We start from the raw sequence: 23,751 nt of genomic DNA, 5'->3' as shown, positions 1-23,751 counted from the left end.
TCCTGCCCAGCTGCGGGACCTGACACCTGCCCTTGCTGAACTCTTTAAGTTTCTCTCTGCCCAACTCTCTAGCCTATCAAGGTCCCACAGATCGGCAGCAGAGCCTTCAGGTGGATCAGCCACTCCTTCAGTTTAGCGCCATCAGCAAACTTGCTGAGGGTACATTCTATCCCTTCATCTGGGTCATTGATAAACAAGTTGAACAAGACTGGTTCCAGTATTGATCCCAGAGAATGCCACTGACTGTTGGTCTCTAGGTGGATTATGCTCTGCTGATCATGAGCCTCTGAACTCTGCCATTCAGCCAGTTCTCGATCCACCTCACCATCCACTCCTTTAACCCACATTTCCTGAGCTTACCTGCAAGGATGTTGTGGGAAACAGTGTCAAAAGCCTTGCTGAAGTCACAACAGACAACATCCACTGTTCTCCCCTCACTGACCCATCCTGCCATGACACCACAGAAGTTTATCATATCAGTCAAGCATGAGTTCCCCTTGGTGAATCCATGGTGACTACTCTCAATGACCTTATTGTCCTCTACATGCCTGGGCATGATCTCCAGAATGGGCTGTTCCCTTCCCTTTTCAGATATGGAGGTGAGGCTGACAGAATGTATCTTCCCAGGTCCTCCTTCTTGTCCTTTTTGGAGATGGCAGTAATGTTGACTTTCCTCCAGCCATCGGGTGCCTCTCCTGTTCTCCATGCTTTTGCACAGATAATGGAGGTTGGCTTATCAACGTCTGCCAGCTCCCTGGCCACCCATGGGTGCATCCCATCAGAGCCCATGGATTTATGGGTGTTAAGTTTCTCTAGCTCATCTCTAACCCAACCCTCTCTGACCAGGGCAAAGTCTTCCTTTCTCCAGCCTTCCTCTCCTGCCTCTGCCTCTGAGGCCTGGGACTCCTCAGGGCTGGCTTCACCAGTAAAGACTTGAGACAATTAAGGCATTCAGTAGTTCTGCCTTCTCTGTGTCTTCCATCACCAGGACACCCATCTGATTCAGCAGTGCCCCCACATTTTGCCAATCTTTCTTTTGCTGCTGATGTACTTGTAGAAGCCCTTTCAGTTGCCCTTTCCAGATTCAATGACAAGTGGGCCTTGGTCTTCCTCATCTCATCCCTGCTTTCTTTGATGATGTTCCTATAGTCCTCCGACAGGGCCTGGCTCTGTTTTCACATCCCAGAAGTTTCTTTCTAGAAACTCTCTGCTCATCCATGCAGATCTACTGTCCCCTTTGCCTGATTTCCTGCTCATAGGGCTACACTGATCTTGAGCTTAGAGGAAGTGATATTTGAATATTGACCTGTTCTCTTGGACCTCCTTATCTTCTAGAGACTTATCCCATGGGATTCTTCTAAGTAGGTCTTTGAAGAGGTCAAAGGTGGCTCTCAGGAAGGTCACGCAGGATCCTGACTCCCTAGGACAAGGGGCCAATGTGTATGTCTCAGCAAAAATGAGATAGTTGTAGAGCCAACCAAGGATTGTTGGTAAAAACAACCAGTGATTGTTGGTAACATACACTGTGAGAAAGAACCAAGTGAGGCTGGAGAAGGCCATACAGAAGTAGGGCAGCACTTTTTCAAGACAAAGATCCTTGTGACTCTTGGAGATGAGGACAGCAGAGTGCAAGCACCAGAATGAAACTGAGAAGGGGGCATGCATGGACTGTAGGGAGGGAGCAAGACTACTCAAGACACCTGAAGCCCTCTGACCCATTTTCAGAAAGGTCTGAAAGAACTGACTGTGCATGATAACTAATTTATATAGAAAATGAGAAAGTTGTCTTCATGGCAGGGATAAAAAAGGTATCCTCACAAAGCCCAGGCACATGTGCACCCCCTGTCCCTGGACCTGGAGCCATGCTGGAGATAGGACTCTCTGTGTCTCTCTTGCCTTCCCCCTCCTCTTTAAATCACCTCTCTCCCTCTCTCTGTCTCTCTCGCTCTGCCTCTCTCTCTGTCTGTCTCTCTCCCTCCTGCTCTCTCCCTTTTTGCCCTACCTCTTTATCCTTAACCCCATGTTGTGTGCATATTCTAGGACATCAGGGACTAACTTGTATCAATTCTTATGCAAAGTGTGGAATTTACTAATAAAGTTTTGTAAGCTTCTGCAGACCATCTGACTTTTGTTGCTCCCTTTGACCACAAGCACCTACAAAACTTGGGTGTTCCCTTCCATTTAAGGACCGGACAACACTGTGACTAGTGATGGCAATATAATGTGCAAAAGGGCAAGCTTCAATCTGAAATAAGAACCTTTCAAAGTAAGAGAAAATGGAGGTATAACAGTGTCTTCTATCCTCTTGCAGTGGACAATGGGTCAATAGAATAGGCATGATTTGGGTGTCACATCCATGGTTTATTGTAATTTGAGCTTTGAAAGGTGTGTGTAAATAACACATGATATTTCTATTCTTATGAGAAATTAAATACTCTGGCAACACTTCAGCCTTTTCATCTCTATTAATTATCCAAAATGTATATAATTTGCATCTTAAAATTATTGTTTCAGACAGCATTAGACTTATGCTTTTCTTAGGGCTGTCAAGATAAAAAGGCATCTGCAGGAAAGTCTCTGACAGAAAATCCAGATAATGACATTGCAAATATTGATGCGACAGGAAATCCTGTCACAAACAATGCCATCCATGTAATGTTAGATATAAAACTTCAGGTGAAATGAGGATACTGACACAACTCACTTCCTTTTGTTAATATATAAAGTAAGTAGTTTCTGTTTGTCATGACTCTGTCTCTGCACTGCCCTGAATAAATCAGAATTGAAGGATTTTTACACTTCCCTGCAAGGCGAAACAAAATCTCACTATTTTTCCTGCTCTTGTAAACTGGGGTTTTCACTGGGAGATTGGTGGTAAATGCTAGAATCCACTATTTTGAAAGGTAAAGCTTTTCTTGGAGACTGAAAATGGACAAGCAAGATCTGATGTGGAAAGTCCTTATCTGCTCTTCTGGTGTTTCTGTACACAAGCAAGGTATTCTTGCACATCGTCTGGAGAGCCAAGTATAAGAGGAACTCTCTGGTGAATATTCTCAGGTTTCACATCCAACACTGCTTCGGTCCCTGTAGTTGCCATCCCACCTGCCTGCTCGATGATGAAAGCCATAGGATTGCATTCATAGAGAAGTCGGAGCTAGAAAGAAAGAGGAAACACTTGATTGCCTTTGGGGGAAATTATTTCAAAAGATTTGCCAAAACTTAGCATTCCTTTTGTGATTTTAAGAAGTATTGTACCAAACTTCAATTGACCTAAGTAGCAATGTCTTTTAGAGAGCCCTTCCTTCCCTCTCTTCTTCTCACCTTTCCTAAAGCTTTCTGCTTGGAGGAACAGTGCACCAACCTTACATTCAGGCACGACCACTATCATTTCCAAGCTGACATACAGATGCAGCACCATTGAAGCTGTATTTTGTCAAAAATGTCAGAAGTGGATGTCCCACAGGCATCAGCAAAACTGTTAAGCTGGCTAAGCTAACAGTACTGGGAAAGAAAAGCCAAAATATCTTCTCATATGGAGTCTTTACGTGTTAACTCAGAGCTTGGGATAATCATGTTATGTTTACTCAGGATATTTTGGAGTTTGAAACTTGATGCTCCCAGCTTCAAATTTCAGGATTTTATTGCTTCTTTTCAGAAATGTAGATAGATATTAGTGGCCTGAACTTATCCAGATGGTGGCTTCAGAAGGAGCTGCAAGTATTTATTAAAGGAAGAATTTCCCTTTTGGTTTGGACACTGATAACTGTTTACATTTTTTTTTAATGTTACTTCTTGGGGTGAGTGTGTTCTGGTGGAACGCAAATTTATTTAGGACACATGCCAAAAGTTTCTGTGTTTAAATGAACAGTGATGATAGCTGGTCAGTTCTGAACAAATATTATTTCTGTAGGTTTATTTATGAAATTCTCATGTACAACAATATTAACACATATTTTGTTTAAAGGACTTTTGACATGTACAAAAGAAGAAAAGCTTTCTGGGAAAAAGGAAGTGTGGAATGCTACTGCATATAGAGACAGAGAAATGAGTTGAGCACAGGACTTCACTATCTATCATGCCTTTAGCACACTGCAATAAAACCATGATATACAACAACTTAAATAGTGCTGTATTACCTTCTTTCTTGTCTTTAAAGCCCACTGAAGTGCTACTTCTGGTGAAAGGACTCCATCTCTGAGGCAACATAGGACCAGTATCTTTCACTCTTCTTCCTATTGCTTGGCCCAATTCTGGAAGGTCATGAGCCAGCAAACAGCAGTGGTATCACCATGGAACCACATTTCAAGTTTCTTGTTGCTAAGCTATGACTATGTGACTTGAGGAAAGCAGTTTTTCATCAGGTAGCAGTGCAACTGCACTTAGGAATCTTCAGATGGGCTCTGTCTTCAGATAGGTTTAACATTTTCACCTAATAGAGAACTATAAGCCTTAAGTTTATAAAAATATTATGCAAAATATATAATTTGAAAATATTTATTTGTTGTCTTGTCCTGTAGTGTTTATTGAGCGTTTAGTTTTCTTTCTTTAACTTAAGCAAGGATCTTGTACATTTTAGGGCCTACATCCATGTAATTTGCATTTACTCTAAAGATTTTTGATCAATTGCTTTTGATCAATTCCAGTGACATTTGATTATTTTCAGCTCTCTAACCGTCTTTGCGGGGAAAGATGATCAGGGCACTTGCCACAAGATTATTATTTTTTCAATAAGAAAAATTATATGTGAAAACAACTATATACGTCTGCACTCTGAACAGAAAGAAAATTTATTTTTAATGATAGTATGTTTTGCTTCTTCCATTACTGTCTTTACTGTGGCAGTATAAGCCAGAGCAATCCAATAATAAATGTGGGTTACCTCTGTGGAAACCTTTATTTCTTTAAAGTTATGTAAGTACTTGCTCCTTTGTACTTTTGTCCTGTTTTTCATTCTCTCTTTTCAACAATGGTTTAGTAGAGATTTCAAAACAAAAGGTTTAATTTGAGGAGGCCAGTCAGCAAACCCACTTTTTTTCACACACAGCAAATTCTTTTTTTGTCCATTTCTAGTATGCACAAACAGATCTCCATCATTTAGTGAGGGCTTTTTGGGTGGTGTTTTGGGGTTTTTTTCCATGGGATGGTGATTCAAAATTTTAAATAATTTTTGCCTGGACAAACATGCAGACATTTTTGGCTGCATATGCTGAAGATAATTATTTTCCTGTTTTTGCTTTGAAGACCATTTGGATCTGGTGGTATTTTGGGAAATACAAGCTCACCATGATGAAACCAGTAGTCCTCTCTCCTTAATGACTGTAGATATTGGGATATTCTGAGATCAGTGTGGGAGACGAAGCAGATTCCTTCATGTACCAGCCATGGATACAAAAACATTTGAATAGAAGGAGTTAAGTATGGTGTAGATCAGGAAAGAATGTATTCTTTGAGTCAGAACACCATGTCCAACCTATTATGTACTGAGCCAATGATTTTCTAAGGATGACCTGCAGGTTACTGCTGGTCCACAGATGTATGACTAGGTCTCTTAAAACATATTTGTTTAGAAAGTTGATAATAAGGGTATTTGATATTGCAGAAGAGAAGTTGAGGTTGACAATGGTCTGTGGTCCGTCACTTTCAAAGGCTGACTGCATTGCATTGCACCACAATGTCACAGTGCATTTCGTACCAGTGTCCAAATGGGAAGTCACATTTTCCTAAAATACTGCATGAAGACCACATTCCACTGTAATCACCTTTTCTGATCAGGTAGTAGAAGTCTGAGTTTTCAGAGCTGGTGATACAAGCTCAGTGGCCTTTGGAAACATAAGGTAGGAAAACCTTTTTTCCTAGCATTGGACAAAACCCTTTCTGGGGCTCAGCATATCCCACTGGCTGGTGGGATAACTCTTGTTGCCAGTTTAAAGTGCAGAAGTTTTCCTTAGATCCATGTTGTATCTGTCAGCCATGCAAGGTGTCTCAATGGGTTTCTATGGTACTGAAATACTACCTTTAGAAAAATCATTAAGTCCTTTGTTGCAGTGAAAACCACTTGAGTATTTCATAATATAAAAGCACAGAGGAAGATTTCTGGCCTAAATTGGCAATTGCCTAAATTTCTTTCCTAAATTCAATTGCTGACCATAATTTTCATTAATAATTTTTTCCGAAGTGGAACATTATTATTTATTTATCTAAGCTATTGCTCTGGTAATACCAGAGGTATTAGGTTGTCTAAGTTCACCAGAAAAAAATTCAAATTACATGCCTTTCCTTTAGGACTCTTCTGATTAGCAGGATACATGAAGATCCCACCGTACATCAAAGTGCGGTGAACATCAGCTACCATGGAGCCCACATACCTGGCACCGTATGGGGAACTGCCATCCTGAAAAACATAGAGCAAAGCACTATATTTACCAGGCTAGACAACTAGTAATGTGGCAAAATGTAATTTTGCTATGAAACAGGAATCAACGCTTCTTAAATCAATGGCTGCTTATGGATACTGCAAGCCCTGAAATCAGTCCTAAGCTCAGGCTTTTGTAAGATGTGATTGTCTACAGGGTTCAAAAATAAGAGTTTTAAAGAGCTGCATTCACAGTGTGCAAAACAGAGTGCCTGTAATTTGGGTGCACAATTTGGAATCAAACCCCAGCCTGTGAAAAACAAAGGGACTGAAAACTTCTTCACCTTATCAGAACAAAGCCAAAATAATTTGATTTTTGATCTTTCACTGGTTCCTAAGGCAGAGCATGAGGAGCGGTGTCACTCCTCTACATATTCCAAGATGGTTCCAACCTTTATCTTCTAGCTTATTTGTCAGGTGGTGATATTGGTCATAGCATTCATTCTGCAGGTTAGTTTGGGAGATCGCAATTTACTAATGAATGTAATTTTCCTTGCTCTCATCTTAGAAATTGATGTTGTTGAAGGACAAGCCGTTTTAACAAGAGCAATCAAGGAAGTATTCACGTCAGTCTCAGGTCTGCTGGTCATAGAAATGGGCAGGTAGGAGATATAGAAGACAAGCAAGGTGTCTTGAACAAATAGAAGTACATACAGTAGACCAAATAAGCTCCATTCAAGAAATTTAACGTCACGATACTTTTATGAAGCGGAGACACAATATACGGATGTAAACTGAAGGAAAGCTTTTTAAGAAAATAATTTTGCTGATCATTTCATATCTCTCAGTCTGTCTTCAATAGTGCTGAGGAGGAATTTTCATCTTCCCAGATCATTACAAAAGACTGAACTTCATAAATATTTAATACACATATAAGTTTTGTATTACAATGCTGAAAGTCTGAAAATATCTCAGCAGGCTTTTTTTCTGTCTGGATCAGTTCCTAATAAAAGATCTTAGCACTTTCTACAAAGCTCATCCTGTACTGATACTACATCTAAAAATCTACTACTCTGTTCAGCAATGCCAGCTCCAACACCTTCAGACACCACAATTTAGTCATCTTTCCCAGCAAAATCATAAGGTTGGCTGGGGAAAAAATCCACAACTGGAAGGAAAATAGAGAAAAACATAATTCTATTTTGAATCATTTTTTCAAATTGTTCAATGTGACTGTGAAGTATTGATAATTACTCTCTATTAAAATGGAAAAAATTGTCATGAAATTACACATTATAAAGCAACAGAACACTAGGAAGTTAAGTTCTATGCTGCTAAACATAAGACTTGGATTTTTGATATAGCTGGTAATAAAATTGGAAAAGAGACCTGTTCTAGGCTATGTAATAACCCTTGTTCAACCCTACATATGTTGGTTTTTATGATTCATGCTGCACACATTTGAAGAACTATGAAAAATTCAGAAGAAAACAATGCAAACAATGAAAGACTGATGGATAAGACACAGTCTAGAGCTTTTGCATTTAGTTTTGTTTAAATTGGGTCCTATTAATTGTAGGCACAAATGAACAAAACTTTTAAGTATTTGTTCCCTTGTTTTTCATGGCTTATGCCCAAATAATTGCATATTTAGCCTTCAAATGATAGCTTCTCCATCTCACAGCTGTTTGTACTTGTGCCTTTGCGATTGTAAAAATCTGACATCAGGAAAAACCAAACACCTTTACAGGTATTAAAGAGAGACAAATGTGAATTTTCAGTTAAAGTCTGGGAAAGATGTGATTATAATCTCAAATTACCTTTAAAAATACAATCAAAAGAAAACTTTCTTTTGTGGTTTTAAAAGGTGATGAACTGAGTCTTAAGAACAGTTTGTTGAACACTTAGAAAAGCCATAACACATTAAAAAGCAGCCCCTGAACCAGACTGCTAAAGATTGCTTCTATGATATTATCAAATAAGGACTCTGTAAACCACAGGTATGCAATTTAGTGACCGTGAGCTGCACAGCTGAGCCAATTGTCGACACATCATCTGACAGATTTGGAATGTGCTAGATTTCCTATTCACATGCAGATTATTTACATAATTTGTGTGTACATGGACCATGGTATGCAAAGGATGCTTTGTGGGTTCCCTTCCAACTCAGGATATTCTAAGCTCTTGAGATGCCACTGACAATTTTAGTTGCTTCTTACCCGGATAGATATGCACCAGCTAGAGACACAATGCTGGGACTGTGCTGAGAAAAATACAGATAAATTCCTCCCTTCTGATAAGGTTATCACAGGAACCGCATACTGAAATAAAATTTTTACTTCCCTTAGCATTTAGCTGTCTGCATGGGAAGAATTAATACTCATTTTAGTTAGTGAACTGTTATTTCTTGTTTCCCCAGTTTTGTTGCTCATGCATAATTTTTACAGATAAAAAAGTTAATAGGCATTGCATGCATATTGGCATATTGCCCAGGCATTCTTCTCAAACAAAATAATAGAGCATGAATGCTAGACAGGTTCATCCCAAATTCTCAGTAATGCCAAGTTCTGTGTTTGCTCAATAAGCATTTCTGATTGTTTAGCTGATGCCAATGAAAGAGCTGGAGAACCTTCATGTTGCCTTGGTCAGCATCCATGTTGAGTAAGTTTATGGCTACTCTTTTTTTACCCCTTCTGCTGCTTTTACTCTTTTTGTTTGACTCAAAGGAACACAAATTATTCATAACAGGTAAGTCCTGTGATTTTTTTTTCCTTCACATTCTGATAGAAGTTAATTTTTCATTTCTTTCTTCTACTGTTTTCTGACAGCCCTGTTCTTCCACAGCAGAAGACCAGATTTTTCTTATATAAATATGATTACTGGGGGGGGGGCATGAAATTTTTTCTACAGCAACACCTGGCATCCCTTACTCCACATACAGATGCAGTGACAAAAGAATAGTGGTTTTACTAGCTTTTTTGTATCACTTGGACACAACTTGGCTAGTTGACAGAAGAACGCTTCATACGGAAATATGCTGCTGAGGGCAAGTTTTTAATGGCATTGCTGAGACAAATTCTTAACCAGGGAGTCTCAGTTGCATAGCTCTCATCAGCAGCAAGCCATGATGAGACTCAGCTTCTTTTGTGCCTGACTGTAGGAAGCAAAGATAAAAGTAGGTGTCGTAGCAAAGTGCAACAATGTCCACAGGGTATTTCAAATTCTACCAGTGCTAGAGAGAAGCTAGGGCCTTGCAGCCATTATGGGAGAAAGAACCCATTTTGGGGAGGAGTTATAGTAACACTTGCGCAGAGACAGTTTCCGGCCCAGCAGCGCCCACTAAGCATTGCAGACTGGAGTAAACATGTTGCATTACAGGCAACTTTGCAAACAGGAGCTTGTTCTTCATACTGGTTAAGCAGCAGTGTGATTTTGTCATGCTTAAAAAAAAAAAAAATCAGCTTCACTCTCATACCAGGAGAGATGGGGTTAGACATATGTTTCCCACTACATGACAGTAGTAAAAGGCTTAGATCTGGCCTGCAGAACATACTCATTTTTCTAGAGCTTTTCATTCTGAATTTATGCCTTAGGTAAATGGTGATCTGCAAGAAAATTTGAGGGTCAATGCACTTTTGTAGTCCGAACTGTCTGATCTGGGACACTGCTGTTAGATAACAAGGGGAAATCTCTCTTCTACTCATAAATGATTGATTTTTAGTGTTTTGTTGCTAATGACAATGATACAGAACATAGGACATGTTGTGGAAAACACTGTACTTTCCCCTGTTATATTTTTAACTTTTCAGTTTTTCATGGCAATGTCATCTGAACAGCATGTTGACCTAGAACCACAGAAAAGAGTTAACAGAGGTAAGATCTAAGGAAGAAAAATGCAAAAAAGTGACAAATAGCTAAAACTGATGCCTAGTCTCTTGGCTTCTAGTGGCCAGAAGAGTATAGGGTGGATGATCTTCCTGAATAAGGAGGTGTTCCAGCATGCCCATACATCAGTTCCTCCTCAAGTCACAGGTAGGGGATATTCAGCAGACACTCTCACTACCCTTCTGCATGCTGGAGAGAAGGGGACAGAGACAGAAACTGTGAAAATCCCCACCTGGCTCCTGTAGGGAAGGTAGGAACATCACCAATGTGGCTGCAGCTGGGTAGCCTTACAGATGAGGTCAGGAAGCATGTTTCATGCTACGGAGAAATAGCAAAACCTTTTCCCTCTAGTCCTTCCCACAATGCAACTATGATGTCCTTTCCAAATCAAGGAACTGAGTTATGCTGTTTCCAAAACTCAGGTTCATAACAAGCTTAGATAGGCAGGGCACTTCCTTGTGCTTTGTGGCCATAACATTTGTGCCCTTCTCACCCTGACAACTGTACATCTCAGAGCAGAAAAAATGTGATTGTTCAGCACAACTAAGAAGATTTCCTGTGCCCCAAATAACCCATGCACTTCTGTGCTGTTTGCTTTAAAGCAACAAAAATATCTGCCAACTTCTGTTGCATTAGACGAACAATTTCAAGAGGTTTTCATGGAATGATGCACAGATTTGAGATAAAATACTGTTTGCAAATGAGTTTTTTCCAGTACATCCTAACTTTTTGATTTAGTAAGTCACATGATAGAGCTGTCCTCATTGGTCCTGTGGGGAAATACCTCTGTCTGGTCTTTCCATAGAGTTTGAAATCTCTTCAGTCTTTTTCTAGTTGCCTGGGGTTGATGCATTTGTTTAAGAATTTTACTTTAAACAACACTTTGGTGGTTTGCAAAAACACAAATTAATAAATTCAGTCTTAGTGCATTATACTGAATACATGGCCTGGTATAATGTCAGCAGAATGAGAAGCACAGATGTTCTTCACTTTCCCAGTTGGATTAGGTTTCAGGAAGTAAGAAAGTTGTGTCATGGGCTTCTGCTTCTCTCACAGCTGAACTGAATGCAGATTTGGAATCTCAAAATAATCTCAAATATTCAAAGTTAATATATTTAGAATGCTGTGATGTTAGACTTTCTGTAGCTACAGTCTGGGTAACATGAAAAGGAGGGTTTGATATTCAGTCAGTAGTCTTGCAGCTATAGCTGATACGGTAAATCCAGATTTTTTTAGCTCATAAGGAGGAGCTTATCGTGGGACCACAGTTTAAATGCTTACTCATTATATTTCCCTTTTACTGCACCCTGAGGTTTTTACTGAATCAGTTTATTTAATACAAACCATATTACAAATATCCTTGACAACTAATAGCTTAAAAATTACTTTTTTTTTTTTAATAGGAAGAGCTTTAAAAACAGCTTCCTGACCAGTTTAAGTCCTGAGTTAATCCACATCACCATATTTCATTATGAATTACTCTTCACAGCCACACTTTCTGGAGAGCTTCCAGCTTTCCTCATTGAGAGCTTATGTACTGTCCTCCTAGCATTGATAAGTTAATATCAAACTGTATTTTTCCAAGGAAGTTCATCAGACATGGGATGTCTTTCTGCAAGAAAGTTCATCAGACATGGGATGTCTCTCTTTTAACCACCAAATATAGTGAATTTGTGCCTCACACTATTTGTTTAGGTTTTCTCCCCAGCCTATAGGTTGGTTCATGCTCCATATGATGCAAGTAGACTGTGCAAGACTGGTACTGCATTTTTCAGGTGCAAGAAGGTACAAGAAGGAGAAGGTGATGCCACCCAGATTCCTGCAAGCACCTTCTGGGCAGCAGATGGAATCTAGCCCTGAATGCCCAACTGCACACATTACTGAACTGCATATTCAGATAAAGTTAGAAAATGAGGGTATCCCCAAATTTGATGTACACATTTCCAGAGTTTTGTTGAAAGATGTAGTTCTTGGGCACATTTCCTTTTACACAAACAAGCTGTGACTTTATTTACCAAAGTCTAAGTTATAAAAGATGTCAGGATGCCAAAAAACCCGTTCCATTACATGCATATTCAAAATGGACCAGGTGGTATGAAAGGGTCACATGGGTCTGAACTCAGGAAGACCTTCAAATAGTTTTACATCAGCCAGGACTGCATGGAATGCAGTGCTTGCCAGTGCATGGTACATTGGTACAGTGCTAATATTTTCTTACCTCAGGGAATTTTTTCTTTTGCAAATATTCTGTCATTGCAGGATCAAAATACTTTGCATAACCTTCATTGAGACTGTATACCTTCCCCTTCTTCTTGATTTTAACATCTCTGTCCACCAAAATAAATTCACCAAGACCCTGCAGGACAGGATAAATGAGGTATTAGCAGGCAGCAGAAAATGTTGTTGACTTTCTGTAACAGTTGTCACACTAGCCATGGCAGAAATGCTAGCACAGCTTGATCCTTTCAGTACCAGTCGAGTGTATAAACTGACAATATTTCAAAAAGAGCAGAAAGCAGAGAATTTACATTAAATTAATCAAAACTTGTCACTTTGGTACTATAAACAAAACCTAATTGAAATAGAGTATCAAAAATCACCAATCAGCCCTGAAAGCAGATGGATCATGAATCTCTGTCCTCAAATCATAAGACTGTAAATTAAGAAATGACACTGCCTTCTAATTTTTGGACTCTTTTTGCCTGTCTTGTCTAAATAACTTAAAGTGAATGTGGTCAGCTGCACCCATGTGTTGCTGTCTGTTGATTTCAACTTTCACCTTCTCTTTCTTTCTCTGTCTCAAGCAGAGCAGTTCCTCTTCCACTTCTTTCCACTTGGAATGAGACTATTTACAAATGTTACAAAAAGTTTTGGTAATAATTGATCCTTTTAATTAAAAGAAACCCATAAAACCATAATAATAACTATGTTATTCCCTACATTTGATTCTGGTTTTACAAATGAATGATCTTCCTGCATTCCCACAGTACCACTCATTGTGTTCTTGGGCACTGAAGAGCGGCACATGTTCAATTATACAGGTGTTGTTGTGCTTTTGCAAATTTTTGGGTATGCACCTCAGGTGACAGCCATAAAACTACTGCACTCAGGAAATGAAACATCACTTGCCTCAAGCTATCAAAAAAATCGTTCTTGCCTCAAGCTAAACAGTGAACATGCTGATATTCTTATTGAGACAGAAAAATCAAGAATAAAATAAACACAGATTCCTTTAAGTGAATATAAAGACACAAATTAAATTTTCTTAAGTGTTGGTTTGAATGAAGAGGGTTTCAAACACTTAACTGAGAATTTAAGTTAATTTCACTTCTATTGAGTAGGAAGAAACCAAACAGGTATTGCAACCTCATATATTATTACATACTTGTAAAGAGTAGGTGAGATGATCCAGGACATGGAAAAAAGAATTACATAAAGGGGATAGAGACAAGGATTAACAAAAACAAGTACAACCAAGCACAGAGAGCTCTAAAAGACAGTGGCAATGTGATTAACACCATGACTGTACCGGATCAAGCATGAAGCAGTCCACTCCTTGCCCTGTGGAAAGGGCAACCAGCGTAGCACTACCATACAGGGCATAGCCAGCAGCAACAATATTGCGTCCAGGCTGTAAAGCATCTTTGTCAGAGGGCTCATCATCTGTTTCCTGAGGAAAAATTACCATTGAACCAAAGGTTAAATTCTGATAATGAACAATAAAAACAATAATAATGTATGACAGATTTCCTTTTTCTGTCTATGCAGGCCTTTGAAACAACAAAAACAGAGACTGTCACACCCCACTCGTTCAGGCCAAGTGTGGTACAGGTACATGCACATGCTGGGATAGGATGTTGAGAGTTTGTTATTTTATACATGTCACGCAATCAATACGATACATGCCACAAAGCTGATCCCTTAGCATTATATCCCCAGCTATTAACTGAGGATCATCAGAAAACTGAGACAGAGCAGGGATACTAATTTTCTGTAAATGTAACATAAGCTATCATATTGACACCCCTCAGAGGGAATAACTGAGAGATAAATGCTGTAATTAACATTACAGAGAAAATGCTTCCATTGTACAGAATAAAAGGGTATATGGTGCAACATATGATGGAAACAAGTTTTTGCATTGGTCTCTTCTAGTGAAGGGATGCATAACTGAAGGGACATAAATGCTCAACTATTATATACAAATGCTCATCATATTATATACAAAATAACAAATGCATTTGGTTATGTAAAGTGTGCATGTGCGCAAGTACTCATCTGTAACTCTACATAGAACATTCAGGTGGCATTTTACCTCATACTTTTAATCAATTTCTGACACTTGTATTTTGATTTGACACTTTGGTTATCATGGAGCAACAGTAGCCCGAGCAGACAAGGTGCAAATATTTCCAGTCAGCTCTAGCACTGTGCCTCAGCTATGGCTTACAAGAGTTTGTCTGATGGGGTAGGTGAGGAGGACAGCCAACAGTACTTGGGAAGGTTGGTTACACCCTACATCTCCTGCTGCTACAATATGGGTAGGGCTTGCTACCCATGCTTACTTAAAAGTTCATCAGCTGTGGTGGGTCTTGTATGGATTGTTTGGTGGTGGTCCATGGGGACTTGAAATGAAACACCCCCCTTTCTTCAGGCCATGGCTTAGTGTTTTATTGTTCCCAACTCAGTTTCTCAGTGATTGCACAGGCTTATTTGGATTGAGTAGCAGCTAAATAGAAACAGCAGGTCTAGCCCTGAATATATGGTTAAAAAAATTAAAATCCATGAAGACTGTCTTGTGTAGAAAATAAAATATTTGCCCATCAGTGTCCTAGTAAGGTGTTCCCATTCATTGTTGTATGCCAACACCTCGAGGAAAACTGAGATGTGGGCCACCAAAACGACACCTTTCCTGGTACACGAAGATAGTAATTTCATGTCAAAATGTTTTATTTTTCAGCTGAAAGACTTTGTTGCTTGAGTCACTTCACTTACAGTTTTTAACTGTATTTTGCTCAAATCCTTTTATTCCTATTTTGCCAACTCCTTCTGTGGAAATATAAATCCTGTTGACAACCAGCTCTTCATGGGAACTGAAATATAGCATGTACAAATATATGTGGTATTCAGTCCCTTGAAACTATGTCAAGCTGCTTATTCTGGGAGTATATAATGCAGATAATGAAGGAAGACTAGTTTAAACTTTTGTTTGCATATTTCAGAGCTTCAAAATTTGACTAATAGTAGCTAATACTTTGCAAAACAATCCTTACAGCACCAACTATTATGGCCTAGGTAGCTTCATCTCCTTGAAAAATATACCCCTATGGTACATACACCGCACCATTAAAAGCAATGGTTGTCTATAGCAGACTAATTAATTCAGCATCAAATGCAGAATTAAAAATTCATTTAGACAGTTTCAAGCATATTATGGTTGTCATAGCTTTTTGTATGGTCCTCTCATTAAAGAAAAAATAATTTTGTATAGAGCAAAGTAATTTGTTTTCTAGAATACAGTGTATATACAACACATGTGACTTTGGGTTATATATGATATTGTTTTAAAATATATTTTATCTGAGATGAGCTTTTCAGCCCTATTTCTTAAATGCATTTTCTATGTTAATATGACTGAGAAACTATATATTTGTTGACTATTCGGAAAAAAGCAGAGGAACTCCTCCCTCAAGGTATAGTCAGTTGGGCTGAATTCACTTATTTTTTCATCCTTATTCACAACTGTGTTTCCAAGAGCTAGCTTCCAAAAAGAAGAAGAAAAGAGAAAACATTTTGCAGAGCTAGTTAAAATGTGAAAAAGCTACAGATCAGCTGGTAGTTCAATGTTAGGACCACAGGAGTTTTGTCCTGCCAAATACCATGTACTGTTAAACAAACCAGGGAATTAAGCTGGGCAGTACACTCTGATAATTTATATTTTTTCTTCTTTCTGGTGCACAGATGGATTTCCTGTCCATTATATTTTGACAATGATGGTGGTAGTGAAATACCTTTAGAGGCCTTTATGCAAAACAATAAAATAGACAGATGGACTGCAAATAATGAATTATAGTGACTCTGTCACTATAACTCAGATTGGTGTGAGGCTGATGAAACAAAGGCTGCAGAGTTTGGCTATAGGGGTACCTTCAGGTGACATCTGAGTTTGATTTTTTTTGTGTTTGTGATTTGCCTGACATCACATGAGGGAATTCTCATCAGCACTGGGAGCAGCACTAAAATGACTTGATTTTCAGGTCTCCATTTGTATCATGTGTTTCATGAGTAGCCTTTGTGTTTTTACTGAATTCTTACACCTTCTCTGTGAGGGACCACATGAAGGGGAGGGCATTGTCCTCATTACAGTGAAGGGTAGCAAATAAAATACATCAGAGGCATTGGGCAAAGTTACAAATTAAAACCAAAATTAAACAAAGCAAGAGAGTTTCATAGCATATTTGTGGAGTATGAGTTAAGGATTGTAGATTTAGCTCAGTGGTATGTAAACCTGGGAAGAACCCAAGCAAAAAGCATTTATTGTCACCAAATCTTGACTCTTTGGCAACTGAGAGCCTCTCAGTAGCAGCAGCTGTCCAATCCCCTGCTGATTTGGCAAGGCTTCTCACTCAGCCCCCCTCTTCTGGTGTTTCTGATTTTCAGCTGCACCACCCTGGTCTCAGAAAGCAAAGGCCAGGTGGAAAATTAAATAAGATGAGATAGTATTTATTTCCTTATGGGTTTTTCTAAGAAACTGATAGAGTGCTTTTCTGACATGATGAAATGGTCCCTCCCACTGTGGTGAAGGCTCTGGCTTGGGAGCAATTAGACAACTGTTTTCAGGATTGAAATGTATTGTCCAAGTCTGGCCTTTCTGTAAGAGTGCTTATTATCTGTTTTGGTTTTTTCCCTAAATTAAGCCAAATGTTTCCACTTTGGAGAGTGTGCCTTTGGAAATTAAGTTAAGGTGAGACATGGTGAGAAAATCAGTCAAGAGCTCATCTCAGAACTGGTAGATGCTAAGGTTCGTCCTTTGGAATCACACTGGTTCTACCTTTTCAAAAATGTTATTCATGAATCTTAAAAGGCCTAAAATTATGTTCTCTTTCTTAAGGGATACTTATCAACTGGAATTAACATCTCACATTTATTCTTTCATACTGCAAATATTAGGAGATCTTGTTGTCATTTAGGGTATCTTTGGAGAGATAACTGAAAAGGGTGGAGGTCCCTCTGCTTAACATTAGGGCACATTTCATAGATTTCATCAACACAGATAAGCTCTTTTCCCTGCAAAAAGCAAGATACTGGAGGTACATGGTACTGGAGGTAGTCCCAGGCATTCTCTCTCAAAAATCACACTGGGCACCATCTCAGTGTTGTCTGGCCTGCACAGCATCTGTTGTGTGGGTAACAATGCAGACAGCCAAATTCCAGGACCTGGCTTGTGCCACAACCCTCTTGAGGTTGTGCCATAACAATTTGATTCACTAGTAGATGCATATTCTCAACAATGATGACTATTGTATTACCTACAAGAAATGTAAAAACCAAGGACTAGCCAGATGGAAATTATGAGCTAAAGAGTGAGAGACTTGAAAAACATATCTTCATTTGCTTGAAGTGTAACATCTGAGTCTGCAAAGACTTCTTTGAAGTCACAAGTACTGTGAACTGTTATTGCACAATAGCAATGGCTGAGGGTCTCCCACAGTCATATGACCGTGAGGTCAGGCTTTGGAAAAAACACCCACTGCTGGGAGATTAGCAAACAAATCACAAGACTTGGCATGACTGTAGCTCAGTGTTTGTAATTGGCTGCACAGCTGCTGCTCTGTGTAGCCTCATGGGAGCAGACATGCTACCGGGGCCCCGATGATTGTAGGTGACTGCTTCCTTCAGCCCCCAGCATCTCCATACTTATGGACTCCCATCCATGACGGGCATAGCAGCTAGCCCTGAGAGGCCACACGGTATGGTCCAGAGCTGCCAGCCCCCGCAGCGGCTGTCCAGGAGGACAAATACTGCGATTCTCGGCACCTAACGCTGAGTCAAGCATCACTGAAGGAGATAACCAGCTGCCCTGGGGGTGAGATCCTTGTAATTAAGTGTCTTTGTGTGTGGAGGAAGGAAGTGCTTTCACCTAACAATTTCACGAGGCTGGGTGCCCCTTCCTGTGAATTCAGGCAGCATTTTAGCACACGTGAATATCAAGTGTTCGTCTACTCCTTCTAAGGCTCGCTTTTGCCCAGAGACACCTAATGGACCATGGAAAGAAACTAGGCAAGGTGATGAACTCAAGATGTTTTGCTTTCACCAAGCAAATAATGCCATGTGTGATTTGCTGCTCTTACCTTTTTGTAGATAGCAAATATTGTTCCTATTGGTGCCAAGCAGTCTATATTGGATGAACCGTCAAGGGGGTCAAAGCACACCACATATTTACCCTAAAACAGAAGTGACAAGGGAACCATTTAATGATACGTTGATTCACATTATTATTTGCTTTTACTTGAAAACTCACATGTTTTTATGTCTGCATTTAGCCCTCCAAGTGTGCCTGATACAGCTTGTCAGAGAAGGCTGCACTGCTGACCCAGCTGGCCCTGCAGCACAACAGCAACTCCCCAAGGGCCTGCCAGAGAAATTGGAGAGGGCATGTTTCTGCTCAGACAGCACAAATAGATGATAGAGGAGCAGTCCTCTGCTGCCAAGCAGTGCAAGAAACTGTTTAAAAGCAAAAGGACAGACTCACTCTGGAAGCAAGTACCTTTCTCGAATGAACATGTTTTGTTTTGCTACTTTTTGCTGCGAACGAAAGGATTACACTGTGTTGTGAGGTTTGAGGGCAAGAAGGCAGAAAGAAAAAAAATCTTCGGAAAAAGGCAGGTTGCATCAGCATGAACAGTAACTCGCTGTAATAGGATCCCCTCGTGGGGGAAGCCTGATGAAGCAGTCAGGTGTTTCCTTTGGACATGTAACATAACACCCTGTTCTGCCAGCCTCTCATCTCATTTTATCTTGCTAAATACTAATGTAATCCAAAACCATCGCACCGGTGGTCAGGGAATGTAACAGTACACTTACACCTGGGATTTGGGATGTGTTAACAAGCTTAAAAATAATTATTCTCTCCCGCTTCAGAAAACTTTAATAATAATTGTACTCTCCACATCTCTTTTAGCTGTTGAAATCATGCCACGCTCGAAAGTTATTAATCAAAACAATACAGAAATGCTGCAAAATTTCTTAATTCTCCCGGGAAGGGTTGAGTTTGGGGACCGGGGCCAGGTTTCATACTTGAAGCAAGAGTGCCACCTGCTGCTGCCTGAGCCGACAACCCCCCTGAAAGCCGGAGCTGCACAGACCCGCTTCTCTTTCGGGGTGATGATGGCCTCCTTGTTCTCCTCTGTGACCAGGACGCAGGTGCTGTAGGAGGACTGGAGCATGTTGATCACCAGGGAGTTGGATAATACATCCAGCTTCTTCACCTCATCACCTGTCACGTTCACAGTGCCTGCTATACCAAACCTACAGAAGAGTAAAAATGTCAAGAAACCTGAAGGAGGCCAACATTGCAGGTTTTTAGGAAAAAACACCATAAGAAGTCTAGGTTGTTCCTTCATCTTATCTTCCTACACCTTTAGATAATCTTTGAATGAAACAGCTAAGGTGCATTATAAAACTGTTACTGTTGTAGAAAATAAAAGCATGCACTTTGAGGCCTTACTTGGGACTTTTTGCTCCTGTGCGGATTTCTCCAGGGCAGAAGCTGAGCCTACAGCCCAGTTGATAAGTACCAGGCTTCCCCAGCAGCCCCATGAAGCAGCTGGCTGCAGTTTTGAGAAAGCAGAAAGTGCAGTGAGCATCTGCAATATTTTCTGCCACTAGCGGCTCAGAGTACCATGGTGGTCCTTTAACCCACATTCACTCAGACCACTGCCAGCCCCATATCAGGACTTTAATGGCATCCATGGGGAATTTGCCATATGGAACTGTATCTCAGGATCAAGGTCTGTTTTATTTGGTGATCCTCAACTGAGTTAGGATGATGCTTCTTTTTCCTATCCCAATTTTAGCAAAATACTAATGACATAGTATAGTAGTATATATGTTTCTGAAACTTCCAGCTGAAGAAGCACTGTTTAGTCCCAATGTCCATATTCTGGGCATATCTGGTTAGAAATACAAAAAACATACAAGGAAAAGATACAGCTTTTTTAATTCATTAAAGGAAATTAAACATGGGGGGGGGGCGTGGAGCAGGGGCAGGTGGGGGAAAGGGAGGAGGAGAAAGAAGTAAGTAATTAGTCTCTAGAATTATGTTCGTCAGTGGCAGGCCTGAGCTGGGAGTGGAGTCTTTTGTCTTTCTCAAAGCTCAAAGCTGCCTGTGCTTTTCAGAAGTATTGAGTGTTTGGGACATTTCTGGGTGCCAAAATTAGAGTTTAGAAAAGGACCATGATTTTCAGGGAATGGTAACCTACTCTCCAGTTACTGTGTTTTCAGGCACAATCACAGCTCAAGTCTATGACTTGGAAAAAATTCTTCTTCACTTTTGAATTGAAAATTTGTCAAAAATTCATGCTCGGTGTTTCAACAATTAAGAAGACACTTACAGTCTCCTATTTGGAGGGAGTTGAAAAATCAGAGCTCTTTAACTGCACAAATGCAGATGGATGCAAGCCACTTTCACAGTGGTTGAAAGTTTGCCATGGGAATCCCTGAAATTTCATGGTTAGTTTCAATAATTTGAATGGTGCAAGTTACTAATTTGTATGTTTGGATACTTCAGATATTTCTGAGACAACATCTGAAGCTTTTTGTTCAGGAAAAAAACATTTGTTCCTTAATGTAATGGATTTTTTTTTTTTTTCTGAAAGGGGAAGAAGGATTACTATTATTACTATTAGAGGTTATTCTACCTCTAGCCTATCAGTTTCTCTGCTGTTACAAACTATTTCAGAGATTGTCTATATAAAGATAAAAAATTATGTAAGAGCAACACATCCTTTAAGTCAAGGAGGCAAAATAGCTCAGTTTCACCTAGTAAGGACAGAGACAAACCATAGTTTAAGAGTAAGGGCATAGGAGACTGTGGTTCACTTTGAGTATGTCTCATGTCCTCTCTAGGCACTATAAAGTGAGGGCAATAGTTCTGAGACATTGAATTCATGATTTGCCAAGATGATTGAGGACTTGGACCAAATAATCAACAGAAGCACAAAATCCCCCCCAACCCTAGGGTCACATATTTTGGTGTTTCTGCGGAAGGAAATGAAACCTCAAACCCCTGAACAAAAAATAAATGTTGACTTTCTTTCACAAATATATTCCTGGCCTCTTTCATGCATACAGGTGCAAGTACATACTGAAGCATGTTCAGAAAAATATCTTTTGATACATATCAAGAACTTTCTATTTTAAATGCACAATTTTATTAGGGCATTCTATATCTCTGAACTCCTTCAGATAGATCACCATTAAAAGACTTAGACTGATGTCTATTGCACTTGTCCATATGGAACAGGTCAGTACATTCCAGGTTTTGCTAAGGCCATTTTTTATTCCATCTGCAAAAGCACTAAATGACAAATTGTTGGTTTTCCTAGAGGGCCTTTTGAGACACCCTGCCTGTAACCCTGCCTGTGGGATACAGGAAGGAAAGAGAAATGCAGCCAGGTATGGCAGCGCATGGAGTTTCTCTCAGGGCTGTTGCTTTAGAGCATTGCTTATACAGCAGACAGGCAGAAAATCAGCTTCCCAAGATAAGCCAAGCCCTGACTTATACAGTTCAGCAGAGGGCTTGGATGTTAGCAGAAAATATCACAGTGAAATATTCTGCATTAAAAATATCATGGTGTGATTTTTAGCAAATTCACTGTAGATATAAAAATAGATCAGTATCAACAAATGCAAGAGATAACAAGGTGAGGAATGCATTGGATTTCTGTTCTGACTTACATTTTCAGAGTAAAATATTATATAACAGCAGTTAGTTTAAATGTCTGTCTTGCACCCAGTATTAAAATGCTCCAGAAAGAAAGCTCTCCTGCTCCCCACTCTTGATAATCCAGGGTCTGATCTTACTCAGCTTAAAAAAGATATTTCCAAGGTATTTATGAATCCCTGCCCACTCCCCAGCTTTGCTATGCCAGTAGCTGTCTCTCTGCCTCCTCTTCCTCCAAGTAGTGCAAGGTAGGACTCACATGTGGGCAAGGCCTGCCTTTCTGACAGCAGCAGAAATGGCCTTTATGGCAGTCAGCATGGAGTTGAGCAGCTGTGTCAGCTCCCCCGTTGCTCCTTTTACGCGGCGTCCCTTTTCCATAACAAATCGTGTGAGTGTCAGCATATCCGTCTCGAAGGGGCTTTTGTCAGTCATTTTTGCTGTGTACCAGAGCTCCTTCTCAGCTGGACAAGATGTTCTCTTGCTGTGTTGAGATCCTGGGTAGCTGTTTTATTTTGAGGTGAAGCTGTGTTTAGCTGTGTTGCTGGTCAGAATTTATTAAGATGTTTCTGAGACCATGTGATTGAGTGCTCAGAATAACTGCACTCCATGGCTCCGCTGGGATGCAGGAAAGGAGCCTAAGACAGGACTACAGCTGAGCAACTACCGCTTGTCTGGGCCCCCCTGCACTGAAATTAGCTCTGTGCAGATGTAGCTACATATTCTCACTGTACATCAGACTGATTATAATGCAAAACTCTTGCTGGCTGCATTCTTGGAAATGGATTTCCTGTAGATCCTGTTCAGCAATTGGTTCAGCATAGCCAAGGCTATGTTTACAAGGCACCAAAAATGAAAGCACCAGACACCAGTAACCATATGTGCCACAGTGTCCCATAGCACTGTGACTCCAGACACTGAAGTTCCCTTCCCATAAGTCCTCTTTTTTCACTCTCTTTTGGCCTCGGCCCTGAAGGAGGGTTTTGAAGGGGTGTATCTAGACATGCATTTTTTAAAGTATTTTATTTTGCTAGTTGGTCTGCTGCAGTTCCATTTTAATGATTTAATTCCTGGTCTGGGGTGTTCGTAATATTATAATGCTTGAATGAATGAGTATTGGTTAGCTGTGGCTTGATTAGTTACAAAGTAATTATGTCTCCAATAATTTAGAAATAAGGCTTCTCTGACTTAAGCATGTCAATGGCATAACTCACAAAATGAAATTTTATGTTGGCTTTCATGTTGTACTGCACCATGTAAATATAGGTATGTCCAAATTTGCAATTATGCTGCCAGTAACTCCTTACAAGCAATAGCCAAGGAGCATATGGTGCCAATGTGAAGGTAGACAGAAACTCTCCAAGTAATGTATTAGATTTTGCATTACATACATGCTGTCTGGAACACAGCATGTATCTTTTAATTACAGCACTGTCTTCCCACTCTGACTAGGCAGTAAGAGAAACTATATGCTGTTACATGCTGTAGCCTTCATGTTACTTAGTAGTAGCACTCTTTTTAAAGTAGAAGATATGGAAAGCCCACCAGCAAAACAAGAAAATCTGGAGTAACA

The 23,751-nt window shown here is 39.9% G+C and overlaps 1 protein-coding gene across 1 annotated transcript; it reads right to left on the bottom strand.

The window, feature by feature from the left end:
- Window positions 1-2,340: 2,340 nt before the first annotated feature.
- Window positions 2,341-22,670, bottom strand: LOC137464451 (fructose-1,6-bisphosphatase isozyme 2). Its single transcript, XM_068175809.1, has 7 exons — window positions 22,441-22,670; window positions 19,603-19,765; window positions 18,589-18,681; window positions 13,767-13,907; window positions 12,456-12,593; window positions 6,272-6,391; window positions 2,341-3,154 (listed from the first exon to the last, which is right to left on the bottom strand). The coding sequence occupies exons 1-7, from the start codon at window positions 22,611-22,613 to the stop codon at window positions 2,960-2,962; spliced, it is 1,023 nt and encodes a 340-aa protein (XP_068031910.1). The 5' UTR covers window positions 22,614-22,670; the 3' UTR covers window positions 2,341-2,959.
- Window positions 22,671-23,751: the final 1,081 nt, after the last annotated feature.

This window comes from Anomalospiza imberbis, chromosome Z (assembly GCF_031753505.1).
Source record: "Anomalospiza imberbis isolate Cuckoo-Finch-1a 21T00152 chromosome Z, ASM3175350v1, whole genome shotgun sequence".
Lineage (NCBI taxonomy): Eukaryota > Metazoa > Chordata > Aves > Passeriformes > Viduidae > Anomalospiza > Anomalospiza imberbis.
The sequence above is the reverse complement of the archived record's forward strand: the minus strand, read 5'-3'. Positions and strand labels throughout refer to the sequence as shown.